We start from the raw sequence: 25,130 nt of genomic DNA on the forward strand, positions 1-25,130 counted from the left end.
ATTTCCAACTATCAATGGTACAATGTGTTCTCAGTTGTACTTGCCTTCCGAAAGGCTGGATATTGTTCCTTGCCAGACTGGTTGGTTCTTTTTTGTCCTATCCAAACGACTAGACGCATACCGTTGTTTTCCAGGACCTCTGCACCAATAACAAAGGAACCATAGCATGTTAACTATACATGTGATTGTAGGGGATGATATTATGATGTTATTCAAAATTGATTTCATTTATTTTCTTGGTCAGTCTTTATATAGACCATAGGGATCTAAATAAACGCCAAGTAATAAAAAATGAATGAAACGGGGTTTAATGTCTAATTTTTTCTGCTCCTTCCCTGAACATGTGATAATGTTGATAATCATTTTACGCATAAGTAAAACATTATTATCTAGCAGCGGGACAATGCCTAAAATTGGAAATTGGCGGGAACTGTTCTCCTAATTTGTGATCATGAACATTATCACATTTCCACCAAATTTTAGACATTGGACAGCACACTGATTACCACCTACAAAAAATGGTCTGACCCCCCCCCCCCCCCCGCCCCCCACACACGCGGCCAATCCTTGAGCCAGGGAACTTGAGTAACAAGTAACATGATCTGCTAACGACAATTTATATAAGTCTTGAATTGTTTTCATATACCTCCCATTATTTTGTAAATACATTCGTTTTATATAAACTAAAATATTATTATACAAGTTTTGAGTTGTTTTCAGATGCTTCATAAATATTTTTTAAACCGTAGTTTTTGTATTATTTCAGTTTCAATTAAACTCATTTCTTTTAAAGAAACAAGAAAACTATTTAATTGTTTGCGTAACAACAGGATAATACTTTGCACCATAAACAATTCAGTATTGGTTTTTGCTGGTGGAGGGGATGGGGTGGTGTAATCAAAAATATTTTTATTTACTCGCGGAAACACTCGCACACCAGCAAAAAGAATAAATAATCTCATTTTTGTTTTGCATTCTAATTTTCAGGTCTTTACATCATAAACAATTAAGCAGGTTCAGAGTTCTATTCGCCCTGTAAGAACTCTGGGCGAATCCCAGCTTTACATTGTTACTCTCGAGCAGCATAAAATCGACCAAAGTTCAATTCCACAGATATATCTTGGTAAATACTAAACGGAATTGAACCGTTTTTAGATTCAACTTCCACTTATTGTAGTTTGCAATGTTCCTGTAGCACAGTGGAGTCAAACATGTTTCCAGATCCGGCCCGCCAAGAGTTTAAATGTGGCCCGTGGAACAAATTTCAACAAACTATACGTGTCGATAATTCTTAGAAACGTGTCGATAATTCTTAGAAACTAGCGGTAGAAATCATTTATTATTGTTTTCCGGTTTCAGTATGTCATAGATAGCTAAGAAGTTGTATGTAATACAAGAGAACATGTAATTTGGACGTTTGGTTTAGTTTTTAGAATTCAGACCCACTTGATGTAAAGTTTTAGTTCATGTGACCCTTGAATGGAAATGAGTTTGACACCCCTGTTGTAGCGCTTAATGACGCATTGGGGATTTCATGTAGTAAAATTTGAAATAACAATAAGGATTTACGGTATACAAGACTTGAAAAGAAATGAAAGTAAACGAAATGAAAACGAACGTGGACCAAGCAACGTTCAATGGACAATGGGCGGGGTGGGGTGGGGCTTTTACATGCATGTTAACGTATTTACGACACCCACCTGGTTTCTCGTCCGATCTGAACGACTAGACACTGTCCCTTGCCAGGCCTTCTGTCCGGCACCACTTCAAGGGAATGCAAGACGAAGGGCCTTGGCGGGAACAGCACCTGGGGTTCAGATAGTAGAAAAAATTCTTTACAGTTGGAGTAGGCGAAAACGCATCTGTTGGTGCAAAATTATCATCATAGCACACTGCTGTTGAAGGAGTTGAAAGGAATTGACTAACTCTGCATAGAATGGGGAAATCAGACAGGTACTTTCTCGCCACCGGGGGCGCACCGGTTTAACGTTCACTCGACACAAACTAGGTAATTTCGGGACTAACATATCGTTCAATTTTATTTTAACAATTCGCTTGCTCGTATGGGTCTTTAGCAGTGGGGGAAACCGGAGGACTTAGAGAAAACTCACTCAAGAAGTTGGACAGGCGACCCTACTCCTTGTCACATACAGGCAGGAAATCGAAACCACTCCATTTGACTCAATTACGGACCTTATAATGCAACGCGCACGCGTTAACCATTTGGCCACCCAACCATCCAGGTTAGTAGAATGGGGCGTGTCCCCGAATTGGCAGTTTAACTGTGTAAATATGTTTGATGTGCATTATGGTTAGTTTTTCTCAGGGAGGGAAGAGAGTCGTCGGGTGGGGTGGGGTGGGGTGGGGCACTGTGTCCCACTGGTATAAATACAAAAAGACATGTCGTACTGATATATTTATTTTTTTAGAGCGTCTTTTCATTTATTGTTACACATATAACATTTTAATCGAATCAATCTAAATGAAATTTATAAATATCTAGAAGCTAGAATATAAATGATATAACCGGAGAATCATATAACTGAGTCAAATAACCGAATAACCGTATCACTGGCAATAATAACCGGATAGCCTTCTTGAAGAACCAGCAGGACAATTTTGACAATTACATGTATTACCAACCAAATATTGGTTACCCGTGCAACAAAAAGATGATGATGAGCGTTTATGTCTCCCCAATCCCCCAGAAGCCCGACCATATTCCATTACATCCTGTCCTTGCTGCCTTATCGACCGTTTTTATACGCTCGCTGCAACCTTAGTGCAGGGAAAGACCTTTGCAAAGAGTTTAAAATTGGGTGTTTTTGGTACAGAAGTAGATTAATCTGACTCCATCGTGACTTAGATGGTCCATTCATTGTATATAGAGGGCTGGATAGACCTAACTCTGGCACTCTCTGAAACCATACAAAACTTGTCTTTAGACTTACATAGATCATATGGTAAGTACTCCATGTTCGCAGCGGACCTGGGATTGTTCATTCCATACCTAGTGTTGTAACCGGTCAATATGGAATGATGTATTTGGTACCACCTGGTTGTAGAACGTTGGTCAGTCCAGGATCGACAGGAACTTTTACCACAATATGCTCAGTAGCCTCTACTGGCAAGTGCCGTTCAAACTTTTTAACGAAGAAAGAATAGCCCGAATCATCTGTTGTAAATGCTGAATTATCTTGCAACCACTTAAAGTTTGGTATTTTCAGAGTGGCTTCATCCCCTTTGATGAGTGTGTCCAAGGCAACATATTGGCTCCGGCTACTGAAAGAGTTGTGGGTATGTAGAAGGTATCTTTATTGCTACCAGTTGTGTCAGACCTGTAGCTGTTGACCTTTGTGATAGCAGTATCAGATGGCAAGTTCAAGGCATTTGTACATACGCTTGCCTCTGCCCCGCCATTCAAGTAGGTGATAATATTGCAGTAGTCGTTGACAATTCTCTAAATATATAGAGTAGAGACCAATTGGGAGACGACGGCTGTATTCATCAAAACAAGCTATCGATTTCTCGTGTCTCATTGTAAGCTATCTGTAATTTTTCTGTCATGCCGAAAGCTAATTTAGCTTGTGCTAGAGACTCTATAATATCAGTTCAAATTGAAACTCCAAAATCTGTTCGTTAATCGAAATATATTTGGTCATGTCCACATGAATGGTCAAACAACCACCCTTTCTTGCGTTTACAGCTTCAAAAATCGTAGAATGGACAGTTGTAACGCTAAAAGTAATATCACAGACCTCTTCTATCGCTGTCTCCCAAGCTGCACCAAGCGCAGCAATATGACTTTCTTGTATTGCGGAATAGTAGTCAGTGTAATTCTGTAGGAACCGTTTGGATTTGTCTACAATACCAGGATCATTTCCATTCAACCTATAAACCAAACCAAGTTTCAAACATGCCCTATTTTTGTTTTTTTTGTTTTAGCAAAACCTGCATTTAAAAGTTGAGCCACGGCGGCTAAGCGGGTAAAATTGTTGTTAAAAAGGCTATTAATCTAACAATATTCACACCAACAATATCATTGAAATCGGGGCTCCCTAAAATATGCTCTAATGGATTGCAAGCGCCAACAATTGCCAAAACCAATGAAGCAATATTAGATAAAAGAACGACTGCTGTGGCACCGAAGAATGCCTTATTGAAAAAGAAGGGTAAGCTTATTTGTCAGTGGTTTCGACCATTCTTTTATTTGAAGATCAAAGTTGTTTAACATTCCTTGAACAAAAGCGACATCGGCTGAAGCTTTTTGTGTATCATAGGTGGCCAGGGAGGAAAAATAGTTTCCGACAGCAGAAAAGTTATCCTGTAGGTAACTGGAGATATCATCAATTTTATCGCCGAGAATATCAAAATAGTTTGCTGCTTGCATGTTGAGAAATTCTGATATCTGTAGTTGTTTCACTATAGGTAGGATGTAGTTGGCAGTATGATCTAGATTTTTTGTTGTAACGCCTTCTGCGTTACTGGCACCCTTAACAAACAGGAAAACGGCGTCTTTTAAAAATGCCATTATGCAGTACACTTGTGTATTCTGGTTTTACATGTATTATGTGATTGTCGCGGGCTACTAGAAATGCCCACCTAGGCACTAAGGTGATGGGGGGACGCAGTCAAGTAACGTCTGAAATTCTTTCAAATCGACATTGGCTCGAAATTCTTCAACTTAATATCTTATGTATGGATGGAAGAATTTTGTTTATTTAGGCAGATTTCAAACCGGGTAGTAGGTTAGAGGTAGCTCACGGAATATAGTTAATTAGAATTTCATTTATCGAGAAATATTTGTAAAATTAAATCTTGTCGGTGTTTACCGAGTTATTTGTAATCGTCATAAATGTAAAAACACAAACTGACACAGTTGGAATTCGAAATAAAGAGTAGGCTGTCTTCATTAGCCCGTTTGGTGCAAAAAGTAGGACATTAAACCCCATTTCATTTCATAGATAAAAGGCCAATATGGCCAGGATACCATCACATTACATAATAATATTTCTTTTTTAAATATAATCAATTTATACTGCTGTTTACCTAGATAAGAAACCTCATCTCTCAGCCCAAACACAGTGCAATATCATCTCAACGTTTTTAGCTACGTTCTCGTATTAAACTAACGTTTACCGAGTCTTAAATGTAAGTTTTTACTTGTGATTATATTATTGACTATAATGGGATATTATTATGGCCATATTCATGTCTTTGTTATGTGTTAGGTCGCGCCTATATTTCACAATATACATGTACGTAAAGATAACCGAGCAAAGACCACACCCACCAATTTGCGAAAGTAAAAGTTTATTTACATGTCAAAGGGGCCACGTGATAAATGTCTGATTTGACTTCCGGGCATGCGCAATTCGTATATATTGACGTCACTCATTGAAAGTTTTTGGGTGGTGGATGTACTGATATTAAGTAAGTTTATGCTTTAATTGGGAATAATTTTGATTATACCAGTCATAGAATTGGGTAATGATTGTGTCATCCATCGAATATACCCCATAATCAATTCACAGGGTGATTTGATACGTTTACAATTGTCCCCGTTTTTGGGCAGGGAAGTGAGAGTGAATGCGAACAGACGGCCATTTTTCAGTACATCGCAAGTGACAATTGTTTTCAACCCGGAAACACGTTTTTCGTTCACCTACATTTTCATAGCCAACATGTTTTATCAATCAAATTATTATTATGTTAAAATAGAACGATTTCAATATGGCGATGCAGAAAATATTACATGGTGCTGCGTGTATGTCATCTGGTGAGTAGAGCTGACGATTCATCGAACGCGTGTGACATCTCACTTAGTGTTTTAGTGTAGGACGAATGGCATGGATCATGCGAACGGGTTTTCATCAATTATGTCATTCTCAGTGATCATATTTGCCATATTAATTATCCAGTTTGCTTTGTAATTCAATAATAATTTGAGTGAGCTTATATCTTTTAAATAAATTCAGTAATATTTCTCACTGGAATTCTTGAATTGAATAGAATCTACGGTACCTTTTAGAAATATTTCAAGAATGTCATTGTCACTGTCAGCACATGACAGCTAGATCTATATTATCTCCCCTTAACATCTTTTTCTTAAAAAAAAAACACACAAAAATTTATGGCAAATCTATTTCACTTGACAGGTAAGTCTTTTCTCAATTTTCTTATGACGTCAAGTCTCCATATATTTTATTGTAATTCTGTGATAGTTTCTTTATTATTTATTTTAGGAAAGATAATTGACAAATTAAACACTACAGTGTGACATAATTTTTTGACACATTTCAGATTGACAGAAAAAACATATTTGACATGTGAATAATTTTGTCCATGTCTAAATGTATAAGCTTATATATAAATTCATACGTGGATAGGAGAAAAATTTGATGTGAATAATTTTATGCATGTAACATGTAATTTATTAATGCGTATTTATATTCATTACATGGATAGAAGAAAAATTTGACATGCAGATAATTTTATACATAATTTGTGTGTACATGTATAACACAATTGTTAAAATGTACGGTTGAAGGTCAGAATTAGGCCTCAAAATTGTGTACATATGACCATATATCTATATTAATGTAATACATACCACTACCAGTTTCGATTGTTAACAATAACATTTGTGGCCTACTTATAATTTAAATTATTTGCATATGGGAAGTACATGATGTACAGTGTCTTCAAACATGTAATTCTGCCCTGAAGTTAATAATATGTGGATGAAGAATTTAGAAATCTACTTCATATTTAAATCAGATTAAAAATAAACCCATCCATAGACATAGCAAAGATGACAGGTGAAGCTAGGTTTTGACTAAATTTTAATTCATGATATTTTGGTAAATGTAAATGCTGAAAGGAAGAACCATTTTTGAAGTGTGATATTCCTTCTCATGCAGGCCTCGAAATGTTTAAAAAAAGCTACCTGGCGCAAGCGACAGGTAGCTTTTCTTCATACCTGTCGCTTCAGTAAATAACCTGTCACTCTCAATTATCAAACTCAAAGACTAATCACATCACACATATCCATACATGTAGGTACACACACACGTTTGTTTAGGTCTCGACATATATTGCTCCATATAAATATTGTAATATGAAACCTTTTTATTTCTTCGACATCGGAATACCTAAAAATTCTTGAAAGTAGGTGAATCTGCTTTGGCTCATCGACTCGAAGATTAATACAATTCTATCATTTGATGCACATGAATTCCGCACATTATCATGGTACCACACTTCCGTACTAAATCGAATACTTCGCCGTTGAGTTGTAGAATTCAGATTTTATAATATCCGTAATAAATTGAATATCAAAACACAAATCACACCTGTGCATGGCACCGTATTTACATGTACCGCGTGCGAAGGACAGATAATGCCACCTGGAATTCCCTTCTCACATATCCGTACTATATTTACGCTACAAATTATATTTATAAATATCTTAAATATTTTTCCGACCTGATTATTTGATTTTGTCAAATTGTCTTATAAATCATTCATGGCCTTTATTTATGGAAATTGTTTAAAACTAAATACACCAAGCAACGAGCCATGTGCATTTCCGTTCCAACCACCACTATATTTATTGTGTTGTTGTTACGGTAGAAGTATTTTTGTGACTTGGGGGTGCTTTAATTTATTTAGATATAATACTCCACAATGCTATAAACTAGTTTGGTGAAGCAGATGGGGTGAAATTCATTGTTATAAAATTGTCTACTTCCCAACTGTGTGAGTAACTGTAGCCTACGACAGAGCGAAATGTCAACAGTGCAAATGGTGGCTTTTCGCGGTATTTCTGTGCTTAATTCTTGCATTTAGTTACGAATAATTAAATGTATGTGACGTGGACGTGAGTATTGTGGTCAATTTACTAAACATCAAGTAAAATTTAGCCCACCTGTCGCAAGCGACGGGTAGTTTTATTTGCTACCTGTCAGACGAAAAAATTGCCTGTCGGCAACAAGTAGACAGGCGAACATTTCGAGCCATGTCATGTAGATATTCATCTTGGCAAAATGGTTTTAGTTTTAGCTAATCTAAAAACAGTTGTTTTTTAAGGCGAGCAACTGCTTTCGAGCACCGTCGTACACCTGAATGTCGACCGAGGAAAGGTTTTTCTCCCTCCCTTCAAATTGAAAATCGCTCTCCTTCATAAAGTCATGTGGGGGGGGGGGGTATTATCATTTACGAAACCACGAATGACCCCCTTACATGCAGTTATTGATCTTCAGAATCATTTCCCGTACATACAAACAACTGATCACTCTCCTACTTTGGCCCTCCTCTTAAATACAAACAACAATGACTGTAAAAAGACTAAAATCAACCTCAGAGCTGTCATAGGGCCATTATTACATTGCAAATGTAATTAATTACATTACCATTAGTTTTTCAATGTAATCATTACATTCTACAAGCAGTATTCTCCTGATATTAACGAATAACAACCTTACCGGCCTTAAAAAGAACCTTTATTTTTTCCAATAAAGATCCTTACGAAAGCAGTCTCAGAGTAGGCCTAATCTTTGAGTCACAAAAATCAAAATTTAGTTTGTCTATGTCATTCAAATTGAAAATTTAATTATTTTAAAATTTGATGTCAAGTAATTTTAATCATTCCAAATAGCTTGTCATTGCAAAACTTAAGATTATTTTTTAAAGTATAAATAACCATAAACAAAATTATGTGATTCTTGAAAGCGGAACATGTATATGCATGTACATGTATGTAAGTGATGGTCTGGTTTCACACTTATCAGGCCCCAAGTTTAAGATTTTCTAACAAGGCGCTACAATGCGACTGAATTTTGACAATGGCGACCAGATATTTATAAATGCTAGGTTTCTGGCGAGTGAACATATATCTTGAAGTCCCCAATTAACACTATAGCTATCTGAACTTTTCTCTGTAAAGATAACGTAATCAGCAATGATCCCGGTCGACTGTCACTCTTGTTTACTTCCTGGTTTGAAATTGGGTCAATCACATTGTCCTCTGCGAGAAAATTCTCATTGTGCATGCGCTGTATTTATTGAAAGTTTACGAGACAGCTGACAGCATGGCTAGCAGACGAATCGAACCTATATCGTCTTACTTTACTAGTAAAGTAACTTCGTCTCGCAGCGAGTCTCAGTCGGGGAAAAATGATGATAGTCATGCTACTGACGCTACACCACCCAAACAAGCAAAATTACAAGCTTCACCATCTTCGTCTCGCAGTGAGTCCCAGTTGGAAAAAAATGTATAAAACATCTTTTATTATTATTATAGGACGACAAGTTGAAGAGTTATGTATGTTCACAATATAATTTAGCTATATCATATGACAAATTATTCTAATCTTCAGACTTGGCAACTGAAAATTTTGTTTGGCTAGTGGTTTTGAAAATTTACTTATGTTTGCACAAGTAAGTTCAAAATGCTGTGTAGAGCCTTGTCTAATCATTAGGATTATCTCTTTTAAATCGGATTGATGGATTGATTGCTAAACCAGATAGTAAACTGACTCATAATAATTAGCTTGATGACATGGAGAGAATACTCTTTGTCAAGCTATCGTCCAAATATTTTAGTACCGATAGCCGTTTTATAGTTTATTAAAACCGGTACCTTATCCAGTTGCGTAATGAATACAATTTAATAGATTAAGATCACCTGGTGATCTGGGACTCATGTAAAGACAGTTCGCTTCATTGAGGTTTCATATTTACTGTTCTCATTGACATTCTAGGCCTAGAATGGGTGCAGTTTAACAGACCCACAATTTGTGATGACCTAATGAGTACAGGGTCCTATACCTGTATCATGAAAGGTTTAAAGAATAACTTTTGAGTCAACTGGCGTGGTTTCAAATCCCCGGTTGTACGTGACAAGGAGTAGGGTCGCCTGTCCAACCTCGTGGGTTTTCTCCGGGTCCTCCGGTTTCCTCCCACAGCTAAAGACCCCAATGCGCAAGCAAATTATTGAAATAAAATTAAACCATATGTTAGTCCAGAAATTACCTGGTTTGTGTCGAGTGGACGTTAAACCCTATCTCTCTCTCTTAAAGATTAACTAGGTTATACATGCATTATAGAGCTGACAGTTCTTGCTATAATAATAGTTAAAAAATAGATAATTACTTCATTCTGAACAAAGTTATGAATGTAGGAAATTTTGATAAGAATAATGTAGTCTCGATTTTCATTGCTAGTAGCAATGTTACAGTTGTTACAATAATAAACAATGTCTTGATTGTCAATTTTTATACGCCCACATTTTCATGTGGACGTATTATGCCGTTGCCCCTGTCCAATTGTTTGTGGACTCTCTACAGGTCACAATTCTTATTGGATTTTGACGAAACTTGAAATATAGGTTTATCCCCAAAGGATCTCGGCTGCTTTCGATATTGGCATGTATCGGATCAAAACTTCATTGATTATGGCCCCTGATTGTACGAAAAATCACGTTTTTAGCTTGTGGACCCTATAGAGGTCACAATTTTTATCCGATTTTTTTGAAACTTGAAATGTAAGTTTATAACCCAAAGATCTCGATTCCTTTCGATATTCGCGCATATCGGACCGTAACTTCCTGAATTATGGGCCCTGATTGTACGAAAAATCACGTTTTTAGCTTGTGGACCCTATAGAGGTCATAATTTTTATCCGATTTAAAAAACCGTATCATTATATCACCGTTACTCCCTAAGGATGGCTGAGTTCGAATTTCGTGAAAATCGGCCCAAAATTGACAGACAAAATGGCAGCCGTTCGTTCTCAAATAGCGTAGAAATATGGTATATCAAGGTTGTGGACCCTATAGAGGTCACAATTTTTATCCGATTTTGTTGAAACTTGAAATGTAGGTTTATAACCCAAAGATCTTGGTTCCTTTCGATATTTGCGCATATCGGACCGTAACTTCGTGAATTATGGCCCCTGATTGTACGAAAATACACGTTTTTAGCTTGTGGACCCTATAGAGGTCATAATTTTTATCCGATTTAAAAAAACGTATTATTATGTCACTGTTACACCCTAAGGACGGCTGAATTCGAATTTCGTGAAAATCGGCCCAAAACTGACAGACAAAATGGTCGCCCTTCGTTCTCAAATAGCGTAAAAATATGGTATATCAAGGTTGTGGACCCTATGGAGGTCACAATTTTAATCCGATTTTGTTGAAACTTGAAATGTAAGTTTATAACACAAAGATCTCGGTTCTTTCGATATTTGCGCATATCGAATTGTAATTTCCTGAATTATGGCCCTTGATTGTAGGAAAAATCACTTTCTTCTTAGCTTGTTCTCTATCCATCTCTCGAAAATGTGGGCGTATCCTGCCTGGCAGCCGCAGGTTAAATTTAGCTCTTAGATGGGCATACATAATGCATCTTTACTAGTGTTGAAAATCGGATCAAGATTTGTGATCCGAATACTTTTGTTGCTATCCGAATACTATTCGGATAATTCGGAAACGTGAAATTCTTGAACAAAATCACATCAAAAGTTCATATACTCATAATTTCTTACTTATTTCAATGTTTATGAGTGTTTGTGTATGCTGAGTATGAAATCTTACTTTCGATTTGCAAATTGTTTGAGCCATGAAGAAAAAAAAGTGCCTACCTTTAGCTGCAATTATTAAGACTATCCATGATATCCAAAAAAAATCAATGAGGTGAATAAATTTGTGTATAACTACTCCTGTAATCCGCAGCCCTCCCACTTATCATTTTTGCTCAATCAACGCAAATGAAAAAAGTAAAATAAAAACATCTGACATTTATTCCGTCAAGGTCGTTTGCCTCATTATGATAATCTACTGCTATTGAACAAGTCAGTAAGTGAGAATATACGTGACCTAGGTCGTTATGAATAAATTTCATTGCGGGAAGTATAAACACAGTGTAAACTTGTATTCCGTAAACCCAAGAAGTAGCTTCTATCTAGCGTAAACTAGCACAGGGAATGAATGAATATTTTTTTATTTAGACTACTGTTTTCGTTGAACTGCATTAAGATTTTATTAGTTACTATCGCTAATGTTAACATTTATGCTCAAAGCTGCGTACGTGATCAATAGCATTGGGGAAAATTTCAAAGTAATCAGATGTAAAAATGGCTAAATATAGAGCATACGGAATGTCAGAAAACTAACGGATAGTAAAATGATTCGCATAACCCTTATTTTGAATCCGTTAACGGATATCCGAATAGTAGTTTCACTAATCTTTACATATTCATATTTATATTTAAACATACATTATGCAAGACCTAAATCTGCCTATTGCATCTCTTTCTTTAGACCTGATATTAAGATTTATTAACCATAATCAACTCCTGATGCCATCTTAATGTGTTCGATTTTCACTGGATTTGAATAGGATCTGCTGCTCAATGCTCATTAATTACATGTAAATGCAAAAATGGATAATCGGGACTACATATGTTTTTTTTTTTATCGTACTGACGTACATTTTAAGTAATGATGATCAAGGCTAGGCCTAAAATTCAATCGCTAATATGTTAGTTCAGAGTGGGTGGAGCAATTTGCCTGAAATTTTCAGCATATTACCTTTAGGTTAACTAGTTTTTTGTCCCCCGCCTTTCGAAGAAAGCAGGGGACTATTAAAATGGGTTCGTCCGTCTGTCTGTCCGTCTGTCTGTCCGTCACACTTTTTGGGACACAATAACTCTCTTCCTAATTGAGCTAGAATGTTCAAACTTGGTGTATGTGTTTATTAGGTCAATGCCTTGATGGAGTTCGAAGATGAGCATTTTCCGCTTAGGGTAAGCAGAGATAAGCAATTTGATTGGTTGATGCTTTGGGACACGATAACTCTCTTCCTAATTGGGCTAGAATGTTCAAACTTGGTGTATGTGTTGATTAGGTCAATGCCTTGATGGAGTTCGAAGATGAGCATTTTCCGCTTAGGGTAAGCAGAGATAAGCAATTTGATTGGTTGATGCTTTGGGACACGATAACTTTTAATTGAGCTAGAATGTTCAAACTTGGTGTATGTGTTTATTAGGTCAATGCCTTGATGGAGTTCGAAGATGAGCATTTTCCGCTTAGGGTAAGCAGAGATAAGCAATTTGATTGGTTGATACTTTGGGGCACGATAACTCTCTTCCTAATTGAGCTAGAATGTTCAAACTTGGTGTATGTGTTGATTAGGTCAATGCCTTGATGGAGTTCGAAGATGAGCATTTTCCGCTTAGGGTAAGCAGAGATAAGCAATTTGATTGGTTGATGCTTTGGGACACGATAACTTTAGTTCTAATTAAGTGAGATTGATGAAACTTGGTGTATAGTTTCATTACAGTAATACCTTGACTAAGTTTGATAATGAGCATTTTCTGCTCAGGGTAAGCAGCAATTTGATTGGTTGATACTTTGGGGCACGATAACTCTCTTCCTAATTGAGCTAGAATGTTCAAACTTGGTGTATGTGTTGATTAGGTCAATGCCTTGATGGAGTTCGAAGATGAGCATTTTCCGCTTAGGGTAAGCAGAGATAAGCAATTTGATTGGTTGATGCTTTGGGACACGATAACTTTAGTTCTAATTAAGTGAGATTGATGAAACTTGGTGTATAGTTTCATTACAGTAATACCTTGACTAAGTTTGATAATGAGCATTTTCTGCTCAGGGTAAGCAGAGCGATACGCAATTTGATTGGTCGAGACTTTGGAAAACAATAACTCTCCTACTTTGATTGTTAGACTATAAGTAAAGATATACTGTTTGATTGTTCAATACTTTGTAAAAGATAATTTGTGATAAATTTATATGTGTCCTCTAATTATTTTCCTATTTCGGCGGGGGACATCAGCCTCACTGTTGGCTTGTTTAAAACTATTATAGTGAGAGAACTGCCAGCTCTTTATCTAATCTTCCATAATGCCCCATTAACAACTAAAAGTTTACATATGTTATTTCTATGTTTCAGATTCTGGTATTTAATTGAATCAGATTAAGAAGGATAACTCTCAATTTTTAATTAAAAAGCCTAGAGTAGAGCTAGCTAGTTAGTATGCCTCTCTTTGGTAAATCACAGAAAAACCCACAAGAGCTAGTTAAAGGGCTGAAAGATGCTCTGCAGACATTACAAAACCCTAGTAAAGATAAAGACTTAAAAAAGGTAACTGTAACAAAATCAGATGCTTGATGTCTTGTGTATTTAGTGAAGGGGTGGGGTGGGTGGGTCCAGTGGTTAAATGCGTGCGCCTAAAACCAAAGGTCTGTTATTGAGTCAAGTAGTGAGGTTTTTGATTTCCGCTTGTACATGATAAGGAGTAGTGTCCAATCACGTGGGTTTTGTCAGAGTCCTTCGGTTTCCTCAAACTACTAATGACAACTACGCGCAAGCGAATTATTGAAATAAAATTGAACCATGTGTTAGTCCCGAAATGACCTCGTTCATTTTAAGTGGACGTTAAACCCCATTTATTTCTCTTCTGTATTTATGATGGAGCAGAAAATGTCATTGCCCGGACTGCGGCACTATGGCATACTATTATTTCGATATCCAACTATCAGTTGTTCTTTTACGTGCACACAAATGAATTTATGTGTTATTTTACTTTATTTGACAGGCATCAGATGATGTAACTAAAATACTGGCTAACATGAAGGTCATGTTATATGGAACAGCTGGCTCTGACCCACAACCTGAGAACGTCGCCCAACTTTCAATGGAGATATACCAGGGTGAAGTTCTCAAAATGATGGTAGAAAATTTGGAGAAGATTGATTTTGAGGTGAGGAGTTTTCGTGAATATTGCAAAATAAAGTACAAATCTGACACGCTTTGTCATGTCCTGATCCAATCTGATTAATTTAACACAGATCCTATTTTATTTCGGATTTTATAGTTCAAAGACTCGTTTTTCTTGTCTTTACTACACTAGGATCTTGAAGAATTGTTATATAACCTGTATTCTGGATCATGCGAGGGATTAGCCAATGAAACGGTCTGTTTACGATCTGTTTACAGCAAGTTTTTGGTGTGGGGTGCATGAAACATCAACGCTGATTGATTAATCAAATGTCTTGACGTCATACATGTAGGTTAAAAAGCAGCTCATGTGACCTCTGCCGTGACCTTCCACTACAACTGCTCAAATCTTCATGTAGTAGAGGCCATCGAAAGTATAAAAAAAACAACTGAAATACAGATCTGTATTTTAATCAGATTGGTACCGATCATGTATTTTTCAGACAATATCTAATTTTTCGTTGCCTAATCCAGGCTAAAATGTACTAAAAATTGATTGTTTGAATTTAAAAAAAAGGGGGCTCATCAGTTTTTGACTGATTTTAATAATTATTTAACATGTATAATCCATGACATGTGATCTAGTTTTAATATTATTTTTGTGATATGATTTCAGGGAAGAAAAGATGTGGTACAGATTTTCAACAATCTATTACGTCGTCAGATTGGAACACGTTCACCGACTGTAGAATATATCTGTACTCGTAAAGATGTATTAATAGCTCTCATGAAAGGGTAAGTATTATTGGTATTTTTAAATGGCTCTCTGTTTTTTGGAACCTTAAAATAGACGTAAATGGGCCTAAAAACACATATTAATGTAATATGAATGCCATATTAAAGTGAGCTATATTCAGTTTTTAAAACTTTTATGGTAATTATGTATGGTGAAATATGTGAACAATCCAAATTAAAGAGTATTCACACAGGCATTTGGACATCGAAATATGTTAAAATAGTCTTCGAAAGTATCAAACTATGATCTTAAGATTCCTTGAAAGTACCAATTTGAGGTTCTTGAAAGTCTGGATTTTTTTACCTTGTGTAACCTGTGGGAACCCTGACTTTGTGCTTACATTAACCTATTAATATAGTAAGTGTGCCTTTTGCTGATTAGACATTTCTCTGATTTAATCCCTTTTTATACGCCCACATTGAAATGTGGTCGTATATTGTCGTCGCCCCCGTCCGTCGGTCCGGCGTGCACAATTGCTTGTGGACGCTCTAGAGGCCAAAGTTAATATCCGATTGACTTTAAATTTATACACAGTGTTTAAGGTCATGAGACGAAGAAGCCTATTGATTTTCAGCGATTTCCAAAAATTACTGCCAGAGTTATGGCCCTTGATCACTTGAAAAAATCTTGTGGATGCTCTAGAGGTCAAAGTTAATATCTGATTGACTTTAAATTTATACACAGTGTTAAAGGTCATGAGACGAAGAAGCCTATTGATTTTCAGCGATTTCCAATAAATACTGCCAAAGTTATGGCCCTTGATCACTTCAAAAAATCTTGTGGACACTCTAGAGGCCAAAGTTAATATCCGATTGACCTTAAATTCATACACAGTGTTTAAGGTCAGGAGACAAAGAATCCTATTGATTTTCAGCAAATTTGGATAATTACTGCCAGAGTTATGGCCCTTGATCACTTCAAAAAGTCTTGTGGACGCTCTAGAGGCCAAAGTTAATATCCGATTGACTTTAAATTTATACACAGTGTTTCATGTCATGAGACGAAGAAGCCTATTGATTTTCAGCAATTTCGGATAATTACTGCCAAAGTCATGGCCTTTGATCACTTCAAGATATCTTGTGGATGCTCTAGAGGCTAAAGTTAATATCCGATTGACCTTAAATTTTTACACAGTGTTAAAGGTCATGAGACGAAAAAGTCTAATCATTTTCAGCGATTTTCAATAATTACTACCAGAGTTATGGTCCTTGATCCTGTCAAAAAATCTTGTGGACGTTCTAGAGACAAAAGTTAATATCCGATTAGCTTTAAATTTATACACAGTGTTTAAGGTCATGAGACGAAAAAGCCTATTGATTTTCAGAAATTTCAGATAATTACTGCCAGAGTTATGGTCCTTGATCACTTCAAAATATATTGTGGAGGCTAAAGTTATCATCTGATTGACTTCAGATTGATACACAGAGTTGAAGGTTAAGTGATGAAGAAGTATATTGATTTTCAATGAATTTTGACAACTTGAACAGTTAAATCCATGATATTAAATGTTTTGTATACTAAACGTTAGCACGGGGCAGAACTTTATAAAAACCAAACAAATTCTAATGATTTTCTGATAATCACTTAATGAGTTGTTACTCTTAATCAGATTTTAGTGTATTATAAATGTTTCATTACCGAAAAAAGTAAAAATATGCGACAACTCTTGTTGACTGCTCGGACGATTTAGCTGCTGTGGGCGTATGTTTTGTTGCCTGACAACCTATCTTTTTGTTAACATGGAAACAATGTTGGCTAAGTATTTTTGTATGCAAGGGCATGGGATATTGAAGACAGTTCTCATGGATTTTCTATACTTCAGATATGAGACACCAGAAGTGGCTTTAAATTGTGGTATGATGTTACGAGAATGTTGCCGTTACGAGGCCCTGGCTAAACTCATGTTGAACTCGGAAGAATTTTATGATTTTTTTCGATACGTAGAATTATCAACATTTGACATTGCTTCTGATGCCTTCTCCACATTTAAGGTTTCTAGCTTGTTTTTTTTTTTTATCTTTCTTGAAATTTAACCAAGTAATTGCTATCACGCTATTAATGACTCTTTTAGAGGCATTTTGTAACTGGATAGACTTATAAACTACAATTAATAATTCATTTCTATGTGCTTATAAACTCCCAACTACATATAAAATTGGTTGCTAGTGTCGATAGAATACACATGCATTAAGACATATCACATTTATGCATGTATTTGTTTCCTGGGTGGGGGTTGGATGGCCGAATGGTTAGTGCTTGCACGTTGTATCATAAGGCTAGTCATTGAGTCAACTGGTGTGGTTTTGATTCCCCGGTTGTATGTGACAAGGAGTATGGTCGTCTGTTCAACCTCGCTGGCTTTCTCTGGGTCCTCCAGTTTCCTACCACTGCTAAAGACCCCTACGTGCAAGCGAATTATTGAAATAAAATTAAACCATATAATGTTATTCGTGAAATGACCTAGTTTGCGTCGAGTGGACGTTAAAACCCATCGCTCTCTTTCTCTCTCTGGTTTGCACTGTAAGTGCAGAACGGTAGGATGTTAAACCCCATTTAACAATCCTCATAAAGATGTAGAGAGGGCGCAGGCTATTCCACTTATGAGACCCCTTTTAGTTCCCCCAATTAGATTTATTTCAGAAGGCCACCTGCAGAATTCCTCATGGTCACGAAATGGAAACAGGTCTATCGCGAACACTAACCCAAGACCTAGCCTTAAACCTTACCTAACCATTAACCACAATCCTCGGCAACAATCACATGCCCTAACCCTGTTTACATCTTGTGACCTTAGGGAAATCTGCAGTTTTTACCCAAGTCCCCAACCCTAACAACTACAGCAAGATGAAATGTGTTTAAACACAATTGAGCAAAGTTGAGAAATATGTCATATGTTTAATGACATATGTTTAAGACAACATGTTTAAGAAAGGCTACACCTTGGCTGAACCGAGATCGACCAGCTCTTTATCTAAATCTTACTTAATGCATCTTACATTTATTGATGAAACATTGTCGAAAACAATATTGGTATTTCACTTTGCTGTCATTGTATTTAAGCCAGTTGGTGCACAAAAGTAGGACATTAAACCCCATTTCATTGTATTTAAAGATGGTTGAAGATTAAATATTTTGTATTTCCAGGAATTGTTGATAAAACATAAAATGTTATCGGCAGAATTTTTAGAGAATAATTATGATCAGGTTTTCCACAACTATCAATCTCTTCTAAACTCAGAAAATTATGTCACACGACGACAAGCTTTGAAGGTAAATATAACTTTTAAACTACCAAACAGCTAACAAGAGTGGGCCATTTTAAAACTCAACTCAAAACATTCTTATTTCAAAACTCTGATCTGTAAATAATCAGTGACTATAGCAACCAACACTGCCGTAAGCCTAGCGTGTTTTGACACGCACGGATCGTAGGGTTTGGTAGCTCGCAGACTGGCCGCAAGAAACCGTGCAAAATTTTGTATGTGCAGAACCAAAAGTCTCTACAGCCAGTCTGTCAACACACGCGAGTGACGCTGTCTCACGCACAGGTTTACTAAAATTTCCCACCGATAGTGCGTGTATGACAGGTTGTGAACTAGATTTTAGAAACTGTTCTTCAGTATTAACATGCTTCATAAACGGCGATATTATTATTAGACTGACCTTAAAATAATCTTTCTTTTGTCTAATGCGACCGGGCAACTAAAATCACTTTTCGTGGCCTTTTTATTGTCCCCCGCCTTTTACCCCAGCCAGATATATCAGTAACCCAGACAACCTCAAATTGATGATGAATATGTACATGTATAGCCACCATTCCCAAACGTTCGAACCCCAAATTTCAGCGATATAGATCACAGATTGATAGGAAATAATATAGATGTAACAACAAATTCCTTGAAGGTGACCTAATATAAATGTTGCTATTATTCAAGTTGCTTTTTTTTTGTTGCAGTTATTGGGTGAATTGTTATTAGATCGTCACAATTTCACCACCATGACCAAATATATCAGTAACCCAGACAACCTCAAATTGATGATGAATATGTTACGTGAAAAGAGTCGTAATATTCAGTTCGAAGCCTTCCATGTTTTCAAGGTAAGAGCTAGGTGAATATTGAACAAAATGATAATAACTTTGTTTACTTCGAACTATTGTTTTAATTGAATAAATATGGGGCTTGGGGAGCAAAATGTTGGGAGCCAAGACAATCGAACGTTGGATATACTCAACATTTTGTTATGTAGAGCAAGGTTCTTGTGTTTCGATTGGGGGTGGGGTGGGGGATTGTCAAATGGTTTAACACAAGCAGGTTAGATCATAAGGTCTGTCATTGAGTCAAGTGGCTTGAATGTGACCAGCAGTAGGGTAGCTGGTCCAACTTCGTAGGTTTTCTCCAGTTTTATCCCCAATGCTCAAGTGAATTATTCAAATAAAATTGAACAATATGTTAGTCCCGAAATGACCAAGGTTGTGTCAAGTGGATGTTAAACTCCATTTCTCTCTCTCTTTTGTGTATAGTGGAGTGGTAGAATTTAAACATTGATGGGTCTATTGAGTAATTAGCAAGAATGAGATTTTTAGGTCATTATTTACACACACATTTTACCTGTGCACTAATGATGTTTGTGCTATATTTTACCATTTTATGGATCAGCTTTGTTTAATGTTCAATATGCTTCTGATGGTTATGATTATTACAAACAATGTTTGAGATATTTACAAATGCACTAACAATGTTTGAGATATTTACAATTGCACTAACAATGTTTGAGATATTTACAGATGCATTAATGATCTAAGCCATATTTAAAGGTGCACTAACGATGTTTGGTATATTTACAGGTGTTCTTACAATGTTTGACATATTTGCTGGTGCACTAACGATCTAAGCTATATTTATTGGTGCACTAATGATGTTTCATATATTTTCAGGTGTTTGTAGCCAACCCCAACAAACCCAAACCCATCTTAGAAATACTGTTACGGAACAAAGAAAAACTTGTGGACTTTCTAGCTAAGTTTCATACGGATCGATCCGAAGACGAACAATTTAACGATGAAAAGGCTTACTTAATTAAACAAATAAAGGACTTAAAAGCCCCGGAGGAATCTTAACAATAGCTTAATTATATAATAATACATATATATGCCGAGTTATATCTGTAATATATATATATATACATATATATATATGTATGCAGTTGAGTCGTCGTCTCTCTTCGTTTGTGAATTCAAGACGTCGTTTTCTAGGTTCTAAAAACAAAAAAAAACTCACCATGTAGACTCGCCTGATGTATGTGACACACAATTTTTAGACACAACCTTCCAGTTTCTTCCATCGTATGCCTTTAATTGGAAGTTCATTTCCGATGTGATTTTCGTGGACGGTCCAATATTTTAAACACTGTTGTTATGTTGAGTAGAAGCAAGTTTTGATGAAGATTTCTGCTTCGGAGAGTTCATGCAGCAACGCTACGATGATACACAGTATATCAGGATTGTTGTACATGCATATATAATATATCTAGATGTGCATTATCAGAATTTGAAAAAAAAATGAAGGGACACTTAGCTTGTGTGAAGATATTTTTTATTTAGCTTTATTCTTAACTGAAATTCACAGTTATTGCAAACACTCCAAAAACATTCATTTCTTAATGTGGAAAAATTATCAGGCTATTGAACCAAGTGGAAATTGAACAACAGGATAAGATAAAGCTTCTGTTTTAACATATTTGCAGCGTTTAGTTCATTAGTTTTAGATACAGGTAACTACCAACTTCAGGGATTTTACCCAAAGTGGCATCTTCTCAGTGAAAGAATTTAAAACCGACATTGAGATAGACCCCAAAAGAGTTTGGAATAACCCCCAGAGGGACAGATTGGCATGGTCCATTTTATTGATTGCAGTGAGATAAAAAGTCCAAGAAGTATGTTTATTTCTCTTAATCTTGTTTTGTTATTGCAATAACCAATGTGTGAACTGCAGCGACTAAATTCTTTGCCTACATATTCTTATACTTGACAATGTTTGTGGATTCTTTTTATTGTGAAAAATAAGAATCCTGAAAAAAAATATTCGGCAGCTTAATCTGTAAAGAACTGAAGTACCAAAATCATGGCATTGAGAAATATTTAAATGGTTCAAGATAAATTCATCAACTGTGCATTATTAATCGGGGGGGGGGGGGGAGAATAAAAATAGCTTAGCCAATGACAGAAGCTGGAGCTAAAGTTATAACCAATGAGGTGTAGACCAACCAAAGTTAAATTTGGAACTAAAGATAAAATTTTAATGAGATTGGTTTTTTTTATTGATCCGTTCTGCTCCACTAACCCCTTGATCCACACTGCCTTTCATGATTTCATTGGTCAGGTTGATGCTATGAACCAATCAAAAAACACATTACAAACCCATCTTGGTGCCATTGTTTGCATTCACAACAATATGATTGCTTGTACCCTCGATTATGAGATTTAATTTAATAAGCAATTTAATATTAAAGAATGGCATGCAGACAGTGTCCAGTTGTTATGCTATTACTGACTACTTGCTTTCTATTTATCAAACTTCTTGAGTGGTCGTTGATTACCAAGGGTGGATAATGTGAATAGGTATCTCCCCTGTGAATGGACAGTGTTGAGTAGAACGGATTGATACCGCAGATGACAATCTTTTAGATTAGGTAGAACCTGGGTTTTCAATAAAGTCTTATTTACTTGTTGAATACTGCCTCGTATTGAATTTCAGCTTTAAAATGATATCATTTGTACTAAATTGATATTTTTCTGAACGAAAGCCCAAAAAACAATTGGGTTAAAAATTGCTATTTTCTGTGCATTATTCTGGTAAAAATAACAGTTATAAGTTTCGACCAGCCAAAGTTTTGATTGAGATCCATGTTGTAAACTGTAGTCTGTAAGGTTTTGTTAATGTTTTTGTTGTTTTATTTCCCTTGCTGATTATGGACCAGGAACAGGACTTCAAGCACTACTCATCTTGTTATTCTGGATCTTGGGGGGGGGGGGGGGAGTGCTTTGTGATAAAAGCCTTAGGCTCCATCAATTCAAGTATGAACTACATGCTTGTTCCTTGTACAATTGTACATTGATTGACACTTCCATTTCTGATATGACGCCACAATTCCAAGATGACGGTGATGACAGCATGCTTAGTTCCTAGTCCATAGAATGCTTGTACTTGTACAATATAAATGTAGTTCCTTTTGCTATTTTTTATTTGCCTGTATATTATTGGAATGTGGAGGTATGTTGTTGCCAGTGTCCGATGGTCTGTTGTCAACAATTTATTCTGAAATTGTGAACACTGTAAAGACTATATTTATCATCCGGTCTTTTTTAACATTTATGTATGTTTAAATGAGTGAGACAAAGAAGCCAATTGCATTTTAGTGATTTCTTATAACTTCCAGAATTATTGCTCTTGATCACTTTTTAGAATCTTGTGAAATATCTAATGACAAAAGTGCTGTTCAGATTTGTTGGAAATTTATATGCTTTATTGAGATTAATGAGAATTGTATTGAACTTCTGATAATTATTACTTGTAATAGAGTTATGGCCCTTGATTATGTCACATTAGTGATGCTCGATTGAAGATTCCAGAATGTAATTCACACCACAACACCACACATCATTTGTCGGGACTGTCAGAACTGTGACACGATTGCAATTCGGTCAGTTCAGATCGTTTCGGACTGACAATTGAGCATCCCCTCAATCTTTGTCGTTTTCGTTCGTTGAGTTTTAAGTCCATTTCCACTAAGAGTGATATCGTAGACAAGAATCTTTGTCTGTGTACCACTGATGTTATAGTGTGCTGGTGTGTGGTCAGCATTTACAGCATGTCTCTACTGTGATGTGGATTTTAGCACTTTGTAAGACTTGTTTTTTTTTTGTTATTATTATTATTACCGGTATTATTATAAAGTATAAGGATTTTGCTTTTTATTGACCTAAAGATTCACAATGCGACAATCGAAGTGTAGATTTAATTCTTTTTCAAGCTTTTATAGCTCATTAAAAATATCAGTACCTGCCAACCCCCATCCCTCTGCTGTATTGGGATAGAATTATTAACATACATGTTTCTATAAAAGGAAAAACCCCACCATTAAAGGAGGCAAGTCTCTAACTCAACATCAGCCACTGTCTTCTGACATTGCAAACACAACTGATTGGTCAATTTAAATCAACATTGATGTTATCTTACTGTGAAAAGATGGGCTTCTGATATCCAATATTTAAGACAAAATAAACCTTTTAAAATTGACACACACATCGCATTCCAGAATGCTTTTGAGTGCCATCTTGGTGAACAAGGCTAAACATATCCCACAGGAGAATACCAGTGTAGACTGGAATAACCAGACATCAATGACTGCCATTCAGTTTGGACTTGCGGAACATAACTAATTAGAAACTACAGTAAAAACAAACGGTTGAATGGATAACGCATGCACGTTGGATTGTACGGTTTGTCATTGAGTCAAGTGGCGTGGTTTCAATTATACGTGACAAGAAGTAGGATCGTCTGTCCAACCTTGTGTGTTTTCTCTGAGTCCTTCGGTTTACTCCCACTGCTAAAGACCCCTACACGCAAGAGGATTATTGAAATAAATTTGAAGCATGTTTGTCCCGAAATGACCTAGTGCACATTTCTCTCTTTGTCTAGTATCCATACTGGAAATATGGATGAATGAGAAAGGGATGAGGGAACTTGGGCCTCACCTATGCAAAACATCCTTTAATTAAAACAGCTGATGGTCATTTGGGGGATTTTGATTATAATGTGTATTTTTTGGACATTATCCAATTTTTCAAGGCTTATTCTGTGGTAAAAATGTACCCAGTACTTCTCAGATACATGCAAATAAACAAGAGACAGCATGTGTGGGTTCCATAGTCTTGTGGAGAAACATTTAAAAAGGTGTATACAATCCTACATGCGAGTCAGCAATAGACCGCGTGTATGGATTTCCAAGACTCAAAAGGCGTTTTCAATTCTACATGCAAGTTGGCAATAGACAGCATGTGTGGGTTTCCAGGAGATTATTAGAATGTAGTATTTGCACATATATTTTAACCCCCGTATCATTTGACCTCTGACCTGTATGTAAAGATCAATGTATAAAGTATAACATATTTTGTTTGTTTATATTATTATATATATATTAAACCTTGTGTAAAAAGATACAAAATAGTATTCAATAATTAATGTCTAATATAAAGCTATCAAACATACATGTCTTGATTTTTTATTCCCACGCATGGCAAAGAAATGAAATAAATGGGGTTTAATGTCCTACTATGGCACACTCATATATTGAATTCCAACTGCCAAGGAATCTTTTATGTGCATCCCAATGTACACAGGACCTTGGTTTTTCATCCCATCTGAACGACTAGACAGCTGTCTGGGGTTTGCTCCTCAAAAATACCGTATCCCAGACCTAGATGAGACAGAAGACATACAACTGTAGACAACATTTACCTCATATAGGTCAATCTCATTCATAGATAAACTGATCCTATCAGCCATAATGGGGGAGGGGGTGGCGGCAGATTG

The 25,130-nt window shown here is 36.2% G+C and overlaps 1 protein-coding gene across 2 annotated transcripts; it reads left to right on the plus strand.

The window, feature by feature from the left end:
• The first annotated feature begins 5,370 nt into the window (after positions 1–5,370).
• Positions 5,371–24,805, plus strand: LOC126817247 (protein Mo25). 2 transcript variants are annotated; one of them, XM_050544456.2, is made up of 8 exons: positions 5,371–5,433; positions 13,974–14,165; positions 14,620–14,784; positions 15,418–15,536; positions 17,360–17,528; positions 18,682–18,807; positions 19,493–19,636; positions 20,474–24,805. In XM_050544456.2, exons 2-8 carry the CDS (start codon positions 14,058–14,060, stop codon positions 20,654–20,656), a joined length of 1,014 nt encoding a protein of 337 aa, XP_050400413.1. In that variant the 5' UTR covers positions 5,371–5,433; positions 13,974–14,057; the 3' UTR covers positions 20,657–24,805. The 2 variants fall into 2 exon arrangements, with proteins under 2 accessions (XP_050400413.1, XP_050401163.1); XM_050545206.2 differs by lacking the exon at positions 5,371–5,433 and adding an exon at positions 9,424–9,441.
• The last annotated feature ends 325 nt before the right edge of the window (positions 24,806–25,130 follow it).

This window comes from Patella vulgata, chromosome 1 (assembly GCF_932274485.2).
Source record: "Patella vulgata chromosome 1, xgPatVulg1.2, whole genome shotgun sequence".
NCBI lineage: Eukaryota > Metazoa > Mollusca > Gastropoda > Patellidae > Patella > Patella vulgata.

Coding starts and splice junctions, on each gene's coding strand:
- LOC126817247 (XM_050544456.2), top strand. CDS start 14,058: ATGCCTCTCTTTGGTAAATCACAGAAAAACCCACAAGAGCTAGTTAAA. Junction 14,166..14,619: donor AAGATAAAGACTTAAAAAAG/GTAACTGTAACA, acceptor TTTATTTGACAG/GCATCAGATGATGTAACTAA. Junction 17,529..18,681: donor ATGCCTTCTCCACATTTAAG/GTTTCTAGCTTG, acceptor TTGTATTTCCAG/GAATTGTTGATAAAACATAA.